Source organism: Falco biarmicus, chromosome 12 (assembly GCF_023638135.1).
Source record: "Falco biarmicus isolate bFalBia1 chromosome 12, bFalBia1.pri, whole genome shotgun sequence".
Lineage (NCBI taxonomy): Eukaryota > Metazoa > Chordata > Aves > Falconiformes > Falconidae > Falco > Falco biarmicus.
Genome location: NC_079299.1, coordinates 29709845 through 29721421, shown reverse-complemented (window position 1 = coordinate 29721421; position 11577 = coordinate 29709845). Strand labels below are relative to the sequence as shown.

General features: G+C 45.8%; 1 protein-coding gene across 8 annotated transcripts in view; it reads right to left on the bottom strand.

The window, feature by feature from the left end:
* The window catches only part of BCL11A (BCL11 transcription factor A), a 75091-nt gene that overhangs the window by 59497 nt on the left and 4017 nt on the right, over positions 1–11577 (bottom strand). For 7 of the 8 annotated variants that reach the window (XM_056356836.1, XM_056356837.1, XM_056356835.1 and 4 more), the window contains exon 2: positions 8962–9291. In XM_056356836.1, coding sequence (XP_056212811.1) covers positions 8962–9291 — 330 coding nt within the window. Of the gene's footprint in view, positions 1–8961; positions 9292–10468; positions 10607–11577 lie in introns of those variants that run through there. The other variant, XM_056356834.1, reaches the window with a different exon arrangement.

The window sequence follows — 11577 nt, the reverse complement described above, 5'->3', positions numbered from 1 at the left end:
ATCCACTTGTATGTAGAATAAGATTTTTTTTTCCCTGCTACCAGTCACACAGCTCTAAGATCAGAAGAAATACATACTCTTTGAAGCTCCTCAAATGTTTTAGTTAAAAGGACAGCAGTTGTTTTCAAAGATCCAAGAGTATCTTTATCAGAATTTAATTTTTCCTTATTGATTTTTTTCTAACGTTACACAAATTTAACACAGGACAGTTTATAGTTTATTACAAAATAATGCAGCCTCTAAATAATCTTTTGGCAGGTAATACTCTTTTTTCCAAATGCATCCCACTGTGTTTTACCTCCTCGAAGAGAACAAGGCTCCCCAACTACCGTTTCCTTCTATTTCCTAAATATGAAAATCGGCATCGATACCAGAGAAAACATGAGGAAAAGCCCCCAGCCACCCTCCCGCAGTAAATGCTCCACGCGCTTATGATGCCCTGGCTTGAAGCACGACAGTTCTGCTGATCTATTCTCTTGCTCCAGAAAGAATGAACTCAGTACTTAAAATGCAACAAAACCCAGATGATTTGTGCAATGTTTGGAAAAAAAAATAGCTGTGATGCTGTAGCAAAGTAACACCAGGTGACAAATTAATTGCTGTGAATTGGGGGTGTGGGGGGTGTGGGGGGGGGGGGGTGTAGAGAACATTTTTATTTTTGCATTTTGTATTTTGCTGCCTGCTAAATTAATTAATGAACGCAAAAATTAAACTCCTTACTTCCTAAGGAGTGAGGAACTGTAATGTGTGTTTATTTTAAAACGGTAATAGTTGTAGTAATAGCAGTAATAATAATAATAATAATAATAATAATAATACCCACAACACCAACACCACCACACCACCGAAGGCAGGGCTCTTCTTTAAGCCTCTGCTGTTCAGCAGTAATTCCATTGTTTATTTAGGCAGCGGTTTTTCTATCTGAAGCTAAGATCAAATTGTAGGTGTAATTGTTCAGCGCTTAGGCAAAGCAGGGGGAGGATGGATGCAGCAAACCCTTGGGTTTGACTGACCAAAGCTCCCAGGTCTCCCTCGGCCAGCGCACCCGCCCCGCCTGCAAACTCAGCACCCTCTGAAGCCGCTGCAGACCTCACCACCAGCCCGCCACCGCCTACCTGGAAGGGCAGAGTTGAAGCACTGCTTCTCCCCACAGCTATTTCACAGGGATATTAAGCCTCATTTCCTTGATGGTAATGCAGTTATTTGGGTTTTGCGTCTTGCTCCCGTCTTGGTGGTTTAGCTATTTAGTGCGAAACACAGAAATCCAAGCTGGAGCTGAGCTCCATAACCCATCAAACAGGGGAAAGTGGTGGGGCTTTTTTAACAGCAACCTGTTCAGGTAAAAAGTTCCAGCAGAACTGCAGCAGGCAAGCGGGGAGAGGTCTCCAGGGAGAGCAGAGAGAAGAAACACTTCGGTGCACTGTCTGCAAACCCAGAATTCAGCAGCTTTTTTTGGCAGCCACTTTGTTTCAAGTGTTTTGTTTCAGGAAACGTATGTATTTTTCTTTGTGCATTTTGTGGATTTACTACAACCGCTCCTGACAGCTGTTGATTCAGTTAAATGAGCACATTATTAAAAATCCTCTAACATAGCTGCTGAAAAACAGGCACCTTTGGATGGAGCTGAAGACTGGAACACAGAAGATGCAAATGAAACCTCTGTGAAGAGGATGCACAGCCTGGGCTGTGCCTGCAGCCGGAGGAGGGGCAAAGGGGGCTCCAGCCCGTTTGTGGTGGCTCTTATTTGCTTTGTTTCAGCCAGACCCAGATACAAAAAAAAAGAATGAAAAGCAAAGCAAAATACTCCCCCCCCAAGTATAAAAAATAAAAGGTTTGCTAACACTTGGAAAAATTACATCCCCAGCAGGCTGGTGTTAACACGCTTCAAATAAATCTGCACTATGTCCCCATACTTTGTTTTCTTTCCTTACTTGGGAGCCAATTTTGCAGAGGAAGAACACCTATACGAATGAGGAGGGAAAGAAGCGGATGTTTTCATTTCGCTTTAGATCAAAGGCAAACAAGAATGCAAACTGTGGCATATTGAATATTTTTTTCCACCGCTGTCATTCACACTAGGCTATCGAAGTTTTATACAATTCCCCAGCCCAGCTGCATATTAAGCTGGCTGTGTACAGCTTTATTACAGCATGGTGGTGAGGAAACATTAATATTCCTGCGTTGCATCTGACAGGACATTTACATGCGCCCATCTGAGCTCACACCTGAGAGCTGCTCCAAGGTACAGTAGCTGTGCTCCGATTGTAAAGGCAAATGAAGAACACAAATTCCCTGCTGGGATCGGGGCTGACCTCACCACGCCCCACACCGCAAACCTTTCCCTTGCCAACCCGAGGCAATGCCACCTCCGAATGAAGAATGAGCCAGGGAGCAGCCACCAAGTTACCAGCCCTCACGGAAGAAGAGTGAAAAACCTAGCTGAAATATTTTAAAGATGCACAGCGAGTGCAGCTGGCCAATAAAGGTTGGGAAACAAACTCGCTGAACCCTGCATGGGATGTGTTGCATACTAAACCTGATTAGAAAGACGACGAGGATGTTTATGGGCTTCAGAATGGGTTTGGCATTAACACAGGAGGGTTTGAATAATGCGAGTGCTTGGTCTGCCCGTCCACGGGGGTCTGCAGGCACCAGTGCAGCTCCTGCAAGCGTTTAAACGCGCAGGTGCCGCGTGGTCCGCATCCAGCAGGGCCAAGCGCGCCCCGGATGGAGGCCCTAAAGAGCAGACTGTGTTTCATGGAAATTCATATGAAGCAAAAAAAACAGATCAGCCCAACTGCTCGGGCAGTTTGTGGGTCCATTCATGGGCCTGTTATTTTTAAAAGTACGTAATAAATCACAGCATTCCACATAGTGACACCAACCACCATGGGCCCAAACCTGCTATGCCCGATGTTACCAGGAGGCAGGCTGGAGCTACTGCGTTCGTACAAAGTGAGATAAAATATGTTTATTAATTACCCCAGGGGGAAAAAAAAACAAAACAAAACAAGACCAACCAATGGTTAATTTTCGGGCCATGCTAGCAGTATGAATATATATATATATATAGGTCTTCATGTATTAAAACATAAGAGCTCAGCATACTTTATGAACTTGTGCAACATCTCAGAAGCTGACACATAAAACAGCCCTCCCGGACAGAAGCTGCGTTCAGACACCTGCCAGGCCAAGAAGATGACCTCCTTGGACTCGTGAGGTCGCTGGCAGAACCAGGACCTGAACAAAATCACAACTAACAGAAAGGTAACAAGAAATCCTCAGCGCTTAGCATTAAAAAAAAAAAAAAAAAAAGAAACACACACAAAAAAACAACAAAACAAGTGGCAACATGCCAGGCCATGTCCAGCTTGATGCTAAATGCCTTTTATCGTGCAAAGCCGGTACTATTGGATATAAAACCAGACCAAAGCTTGAAGGGAATTCTGTCCAAAAAATTTCCGTAATGAGGATGCGAGCAGGCAAACAACTGGAGGCTGAACTCCCGTTGCCTGACACTGCCTTGCAAGCCTCTTTAATCGTCTTTATTATTTGAATGAAATAAGAAAGAGCTCGTGGGCTGAGGGTTGCATATACAAAACGGGGTGATGCTAATAGGCCTCCTCCTCTTTAAAAGAGGCATTACCAAATTATGGGAATGTTTAGGGAAGACTTTATTTCTCCCACCAGGCTAATTAGAAGGTGTTTAATTTACTCCCTGCCTCAGTTTCCATCACCCGGCGTTCATTGTTGGGACTTGCTGCACAGAGCCTTATGTTTATTACGCGCATTCTTTTCAAAGCGTTTGGCACGTGATGCTAACGTGCACCTTTTCAGATCTACACGAAGTTTAACGCGTGCCGGGCTGCCTCTCCAACCACAAGCATTTTGGATGTAGCGATGCTTCTGCCCATGGTGAGCTCCACAACTAAATGTCCCATACAACAGCAGAAAGCATGCAAAACACATTTCTCATCCTCTAAACCAGAAGATCTGATTTGCAGGAAACAAAAAACCAGAAAGCTTCAGGGTGCCGCAGCACTCTGATGCTCCCCTGGAAGGATCACGCTGAGGCAGAGGAAAACTTTCTACCCTGCTTCTGTGCTTCGAGCGAACTTGTATTTGTGTTGCCAATAAAGAGCCATTTTTACATCAACTGTCTGTAACAGCAGGGAATAGGAAAACTAACACAATCTTTACCTCGTACAAAGGATGGTATTGGCATCACGTGTTTGCTTCTTCAAAAAAATGTTATTTATAAAAGGCAACTGCAAAAGCAGAGAAACTATTGACTCTTCTCTGTATCCCCGTGTGAGTAGAACTGGAGCAACTTTTCGATCCCCTACGTTTTTTACATCCCCCCCCCCTCCCCGAGAAGTAAATTTCACAGCCGCACAGGCCACCGCCTTTAATTAAGCTTTCAAAAGTCTTCTGACAATGCCAACAATTGCAAGACACTTCTAGAGCTCAATCATGCAATCATCGTGACACTTCTATTTACAATTTGTCTTAGAAAGAGTTTCTCTGACATTGTACTTTGACAAAACAGCCAAGCTGCCGGTTCACAACCTTTCTCTGTCTTATTTACAAATACAGCTTGTACGCAGGGCTCCGAATCTCAGGAGCCTTTGGGTAGCACCCTCACTATTTTTCCTGCCTGCGACTGCTTTACCCAGTCTGTGCTCTCTGTTTCTTTGTATGAGGAAAGCAGACCGAATGTGACTCCAAAATATCTCCGTATTCCTTTCTCCCCCCCCCCCCCCTTTTTTTTAAGCTTTCATCTTATTGTCCAGATGCAACGCTAACGATTCAATGCAGACATCAATATTTTTTTTGTCTCTGGAACAAAACAAAATAATAAGGAATTGCAATTTACAACCTGCAGAATTGTAATGGCAACTACTAATAACAGCCCAAGAAAATTTCTGTGGTGTAATGACTACTCAAAGACATTACCTCCTGAGAACTGTAATAATCAATGTACTTGGTCCAAAATTTAGTACCAAATTACGTCCACCTTCCCCTGATCACTGCAGACAGAGGGTCATCTTACATTATTTTCCCACGTATTTTATTTGAATGCCACCAGCAGCCTGAGCATAAAGGATTCGAGCAGTAAAAATGACCTCCCCTCCTCCTCCCCTCTTTGTACAGTAAATACGGTATCCGCAGATACACACTCGGCATTGTAAAGGGGAATATGCAGCAGCACTCCAAAGTGCTCCTCCAACTGAATCCAAGTAACATTTAAGATCCTTCCTCACCCCAAAAACAACCTTTCCTTAATTCTCTCAGATTTATACATTCAACAAACAAACCGCTAAAACCTGACACCAGCGGACGATAAATATTTCTTCAGCCTTTTCAATAAGTGAACAGCAATTTTACATTCACTGATCTCTAGATACTTCAGTTAATATTTCCCCCTATTGTAAAATATGAGAGCGGATAACTAAAGCCCTGCCGTAGCACTCACTGCAAATCACGGGCTGCCGGTATCTGGTGGTGAGGCTTTGACATACATATTGATGAAAGCTGCCTCATTGGACCCACACAACATATCCTATTAATTTTCAGTTAAATTTATGACATTTCAGCTCTAGCACTGGATCAGCATCACTCAAAATTTTATAGCAAGTCAAAGCTACGCACAGGCAGACACCCACATGGAAGAGACAGGTACGCATGCCTGCACCTATGTGAATCTCAACGCTCCTGCACAGGTTGCACACAGACACATAAGCTCTTGTGCTCGTCCCTGCCTCTGGAAAAGCGTGAGGATAAAGAGCAGCCTATTGACGGCGAAAATAGACATCGTTTCTCCACTCGCTGCCTCCTGCCTTGTCTTTAGATGAGCTGATCCTTAACCATTAGTTATCTTAAGATGATCTTTCACAGTAACACACCAACTTACTGACTAGGAAACTGTGCAGGGAGCACATGCTGCACCCAGACCTAACCCACAGCACCTCTGTACCTGGCGCTAACCTGTAACACCTCTTCCAGCCTAACAGCTAACCGGGGACATTTTTGCTATTGCTACTACTAAATAGGTATTTTCTGGTCTCTTACCAGAAAGAATCGGTGCCCTCAACTCCTGTGTATTTTTCTCAAGGCAGCCCATCTATTTTTTTATTATTCCATTTTTGTTTTAATTATACACTCTTACCATTTTGCATTCTTGCACAGAAATCACATATAAAATACCAGAACTGGAAGGGCCTGAGGTCCACTGCAGGGGCCTTCCAGAAACCTGAACTCCACAGCTCACTCCAAGACCCTCACTGGTAATTTTACTGCCAGACTCCACAAACTCCTGGCTACAAGCGATGGGTCACTCCAGCCACTGCCACGCTCCTCTGTGACACGAGGGAGCTGAACTCACTCAAGTGAAAGGGCAGATGAAACAAGTAGGCGAGGGACAGTGCAAGAACCCGTAACTCCTGATGCTCCTTCCCCCGCCTCCCACAGCCGGGCTGCATTACCCACCCCTAGCAACAACCAGGGGACCCCAGTGCTCCTCGGCTCTGTCCCAGCCGGGGAGGTGCAGGTGAAGACCCACACTCTTGGACGTCCCGTCCACGGGCACGGCTGGGCACCACCGCACAAGAGGTCTTGGGGTGGGAGGTGGCTGGACAACTGCAACTCGCTCTCTACTCACAACAGCACCTGTGGCTTGCCCCACGGACCCTCCTGCATGGCACCAAGCCCGCTCCCAGCTGGGCCCACCTGCAAAGTTGATCCCTTGCGTGTAAAGGCGAGCAGGATCAAGCCCCTGCCGACAGGCACCTTTCCTCACCCGTTGCCCTCCACTCACCAAATCATTTAAAGTCAGTTAAAGCCACGGCCTTTTCTGAATTAACAGCCCTGTGACATTGCGCAAGGCCAAATCCTTCTTGCTCCCCGCCACCCGTGCCACGCAGGAGCGTGACTGGGCTCGCCGAGTCTCCCGTGCCGAACGAGTGCTAGAGCAAAACCCTCAGCTGAGCAGTTTCCCCTCGTGCAGAACTCCCTGGTGTGGCCATCCCTGCGGCCGAGGGACCTACTTGGGACCACGGGGAGGAGAGCGTGTTTAATTCTTGCTTGACAGATAACTGTGTTTTGTCTTTTCAACAGAGCGGCGCCGTACGTAAATACAGCGTTACATCATACCGCCGCTCCTCCATATTTGGTGATTTACTATGGCTCCAGAGCTCGGAAGACTACAAATCCCTTCCACCGGGCTCCCGCTTCATTAATCATGCCCTATGCTTCTGCTCATTTTCCGTCAGATCGCAGGCAGCACATGGAAATGGGCACTGCCCTCTACCACTCTGGGGAAAAAAAATAAAAAACCCTTAACATCGGTGGCTGGGATGTGCAATATGAGGAATCGTTGGGGTTTTTTAAGTCTCACGCGAAATGTAGCTTAGCAGTCGCTGAGCCTCTGTTTCCTCTTAAACATACGTATATACATGTATTCAAAGTAACGCCTATTACTCTGCAGAAAGAGTGTATATTCATTCACATGACGTACGCGTGTGTATGCACATGGCTTTGCATATATACGTGCCACAGACAGACACACACGCACTGATGCGTATTTGCTGCCACCACAAAATCTTCGAAACTACAGCTCTCCAGTGGGATCTGACAGCCGGTTTGGAGGCCAGGGAGGCTGCGGGAGTATCACACTGAACCTCCCAGAGCCTACTGCCCTATTATGGTTTAGCTTTGTGGCCAAAGCAAGCCCAAGACAAGCTCCAGCACATCATGTGATGATGTACTGTGCCTCTGACAACACTGAGCGGTCCTGCGGGCTCCCCCAAAGAGAGGTACCAGCAGCGCCACATCCCAAACAGCGCTGGGAGGGGGAGTTTGAAACTGGTTCAGGCATTTGCTGGCGTTGATACACTGCGGTCTCGCCTTTTTCGACTGGTAGTATTGGCGCGGTTTGAAGCGATTTGCAACGCTCGCTGCAAATGGGTAGTACTTTTGTTTACTAGCAGGATTTTAAAAGCAGAGCGTGCCTTGTTACGCTCCCAGGGCTCTGGGATTTTCTTTCACATAGCACACTCTATTTTTTTAACGTCACTTGTGAAAATATCTGCATGGCGGATGGTTTTCCGGTTTAAAAAAAAAAATAAAAATGCTAAGAAATGGAAATATTTACCCTATTATTTTTTTTAAATTACATTTCATATTGTTTGTTGCACAAAACAGAACTCTGCCTTGGACATTTGTACAGCTGACATGTGGTTGTGTAAACCACAAACAAAATCAAGATACATCTGTCAAAACCACATCAGAGACAAGAGAGAGCACAGCGAAGCATTTATCATTTGGCTGAGGAGGCAGGCTGCAGAGAGCGGCCTTTCCTGTCAAACCAACCTTTTGAAATTTCCAACATGCCCTTAAACTTTTCGAATAAGCATGTCTGTGCGCTTCAGCAACTGCCCTCTCTACTCTGGCCTGGCCAGTCGAAAATGGCATCTTAAAGTCAAGGTCGGTGGTGTCACTTTGCCATGGGGCTGTGTTTAATTACAGTCCATACGCTGACAGCCAATATGGAACCAAGGCTGGCTGATGCTCGGTTAACTCTTTCACCCCTGACTTTGCCAAAGACTCGAAAGCTCCTCGCTTTATCGCGCGGCAGGCTCTGAAATCTCCTCCTGCAGTGCTATGGCAGGCGAGACACCGGGAGACGGTGACTACAATACAAGGCAAATCACAAGAGCAGCCTCAAACAATACCGTTAGAAATACCGGCTGGCACGGCACGTGCCTGTTGATCCTGCCTCTGCGCAGGCACTAGGAAATACCGGTCGTGCGCTCACCACTAACCGAAGGCAGGGCATTTAACACATCGGCCGTCACGGCAAGCAGAACAGAGACAGACACGGCAGTTTGCAACTGCGAACATGCTACGTTGCAACTGAAACAGAAATAAAACTCGCAAACACTTCTCCTTGCTTTAATTTACCTGCTATATGTTCCTGTTTAGGGCAAATTCCTCTAGATGACGTTGATAAACAATCGTCATCCTCTGGCGTAACCTGGATGCCAACCTCCACAGGATTGGATGCTTTTTTCAGCTCACTTGGTGAGGGTGAAGGTGGCTTATCCACAGCCTTCTCTAAGCAGAGACTGCCATTGCATTGTTTCCGTTTGTGCTCAATAAAAATAAGAATGTCCCCCAACGGAAAGTTCATCTGACACTGGCCACAAGTGAGGAGGTCGTGGTCCCCTTCCGGAGCTCCCAATGTGCCATGTTCAGGTTCGTCATCAGTGAGAATGGCTTCAAGAGGTTCGGCTGCAGTTTGAGAAACAAAAGGAGAATCATTAGAGCTCTTGGGAAAGGCACCGGGCGTGGGGGGAGGAACGCACCGAGCCCCTTCTCCATGAATATTACACCCTCCTCGCAAGGTCCGCCTGCTCCCCCCCAAACTAAACCCATGCAACACAGCTATTAGCATGGCAGCGAGGAGATGAATTCATCAGTTACAGGGAAGAGATTTTGCAGAAGCAGCTGTAGCATGCAGAACTCAGAGAGTGAACACTGCAACTGTCTCTGTGTTCCTACATGAGGACAAATTTCTGACTTGATTGAACAATTCTCTGCTAAAATTAAATGAATAGGCTGAAAGAATGCACTGCGAAACTCTCGTGGTACTCCTAAGAGAAGCGAACACGGTGTTTTATTGCTGGATGTATTATTTATGTATATGAATTCAAAGCTAAAAGCACTGCGCACACTCTCTCACACACACATGGGTATGTATTTTCCACAGCCAGACCTACTTTCTAAAATTCAGAAGCCTGAACTGCACGGGTGCAGGTGCAGACAAAAGGTGTTTCAACATATAGATACTGCATGTTGCCTACACAGGCCATGCAGGTAGCATGAAAGTTTGTGTGTGTGTGTGTGTGTGTGTGTGTGTGTGTGTGTGTGTATAAGGAAAAAGAAGGAGAGCTAGACCACACAGCCGCACCACCCGGGGCACATACAGCCCCCTTATAACACACGTGCAGACGTATGCACGTGTATTTGTGTCACTATCCCTCTCAGCACGTTTGCGGCTTCCAATTTAATAATTTGAAAGCCAGGAGTTCTTTGTGGGGGAGACAGGGGACGAGATGAATACATAAATAAAAGGCAGAAACCAAAATTATACAAAGCAAGTGCAGCAGGAATGCCTGCGGGGCGGGGGGAGGCACCTTTCACTTTTCAGCTGCTCCTCAGAATGCAAGTAAACATCAAATTCACAACCGAGTCTGCCCAGAGATGTTAGCTAGACGGGATATTTTTTAGTACTTAAGGAAACAAGGCAATTAGTCATTTTCCCTTTTTTATCCTAAAATAAAGGAATGCCTAAATTACCTTGAACGTGTTAGCACTGGTGGCCCTCAGCATCTAAAAATCAGCGTGGCCAAGCAACTGCCACATTCCCTCGCAACAGCAAGAAGTGCCTTCTTTAAACTCAAAATACCTTGCCTAATGTTGTCAAAGTTGACAAATTTTCTGAATGAGCTCCAAAAAGCTTCATTATGAGGCTATTTCTGCTCAGAGAATCGTCAGTGGGTGCTCTAACAAGGCAGACGTGGCTCTCTTTTCTGTTGGCTTTTTTTTTTTTTTTTCCCCCGTTAAGTTTGCAGAGAAATACGCTGGCAATCTCGGTGCAGTCTCCATCACTATTGCCTTTCACGAGGGGAGGGAAAAAATAAATAAATAATTACCAGCAGCATGTCGGTATTCCTCTATCTGCGCAATACACCACGCACGCTAACAGCAGCGAGCAGGAGGAGAGGGTACTACCGATACAACCTACCTCAAAACACTGCCAGGTAATGCAAGTGAGACGGAATACAACTCCTAAACAGTTAATCAGCCTGACCTTCTTTAGCTGGCTGCCAATTTCACGTTTAATGAACTTAAAGCCACAGAGAATCAAAAAATAGATTTTAATTTGACTGCACGATATTGGAACTGATTTTGATAAAGTGCAAAAATCCAGTGAACTCAGGTTAAATTTATTTCAACCCTACCTAGGCTGAATATTGAGGAGGAAGATCTGGAGTAGCTCCCAGTTGTGCTGCGTAAAATAATATTGAAAGAGCACACTACCTCGCCGCACCTCAGCTCCAACTAGGACACAGCGATCCAGTCCATCATTTCTTGCCTCTAGTACTACTTCTAATTTAACGTAAGGTCAACCACAGGAATATGAAGGTTACACTCGTATTAATAAAAACAATATCTTAGTCGCTGGGGTTTTCTCCTAAACTTACAGACCGACAAGACAGGACGCACAACGTGCATGTCACACTCCTCGGGAAGCCGGGAGAGGAGCAGGGTGTTTCTGCGGGATTGCCGGGCATGGCGTTTTTCTCCCCAGCCGTTCCTTGCATTCGGACAGAGGGAGTAAATTATTGCAGGACTAATTCCACCAGTAGCTCGCTGCACGCCTCAGACAAAGGTATTTTGCAAATCTAACTTCTAGCTCACCAACTCTCCGCAGCACAAGACACAAAATAACCCATATTCCCCTTACAACTGGCTTAGCGAGGAGCTCTGCATAATCATTACTCAATTATAATG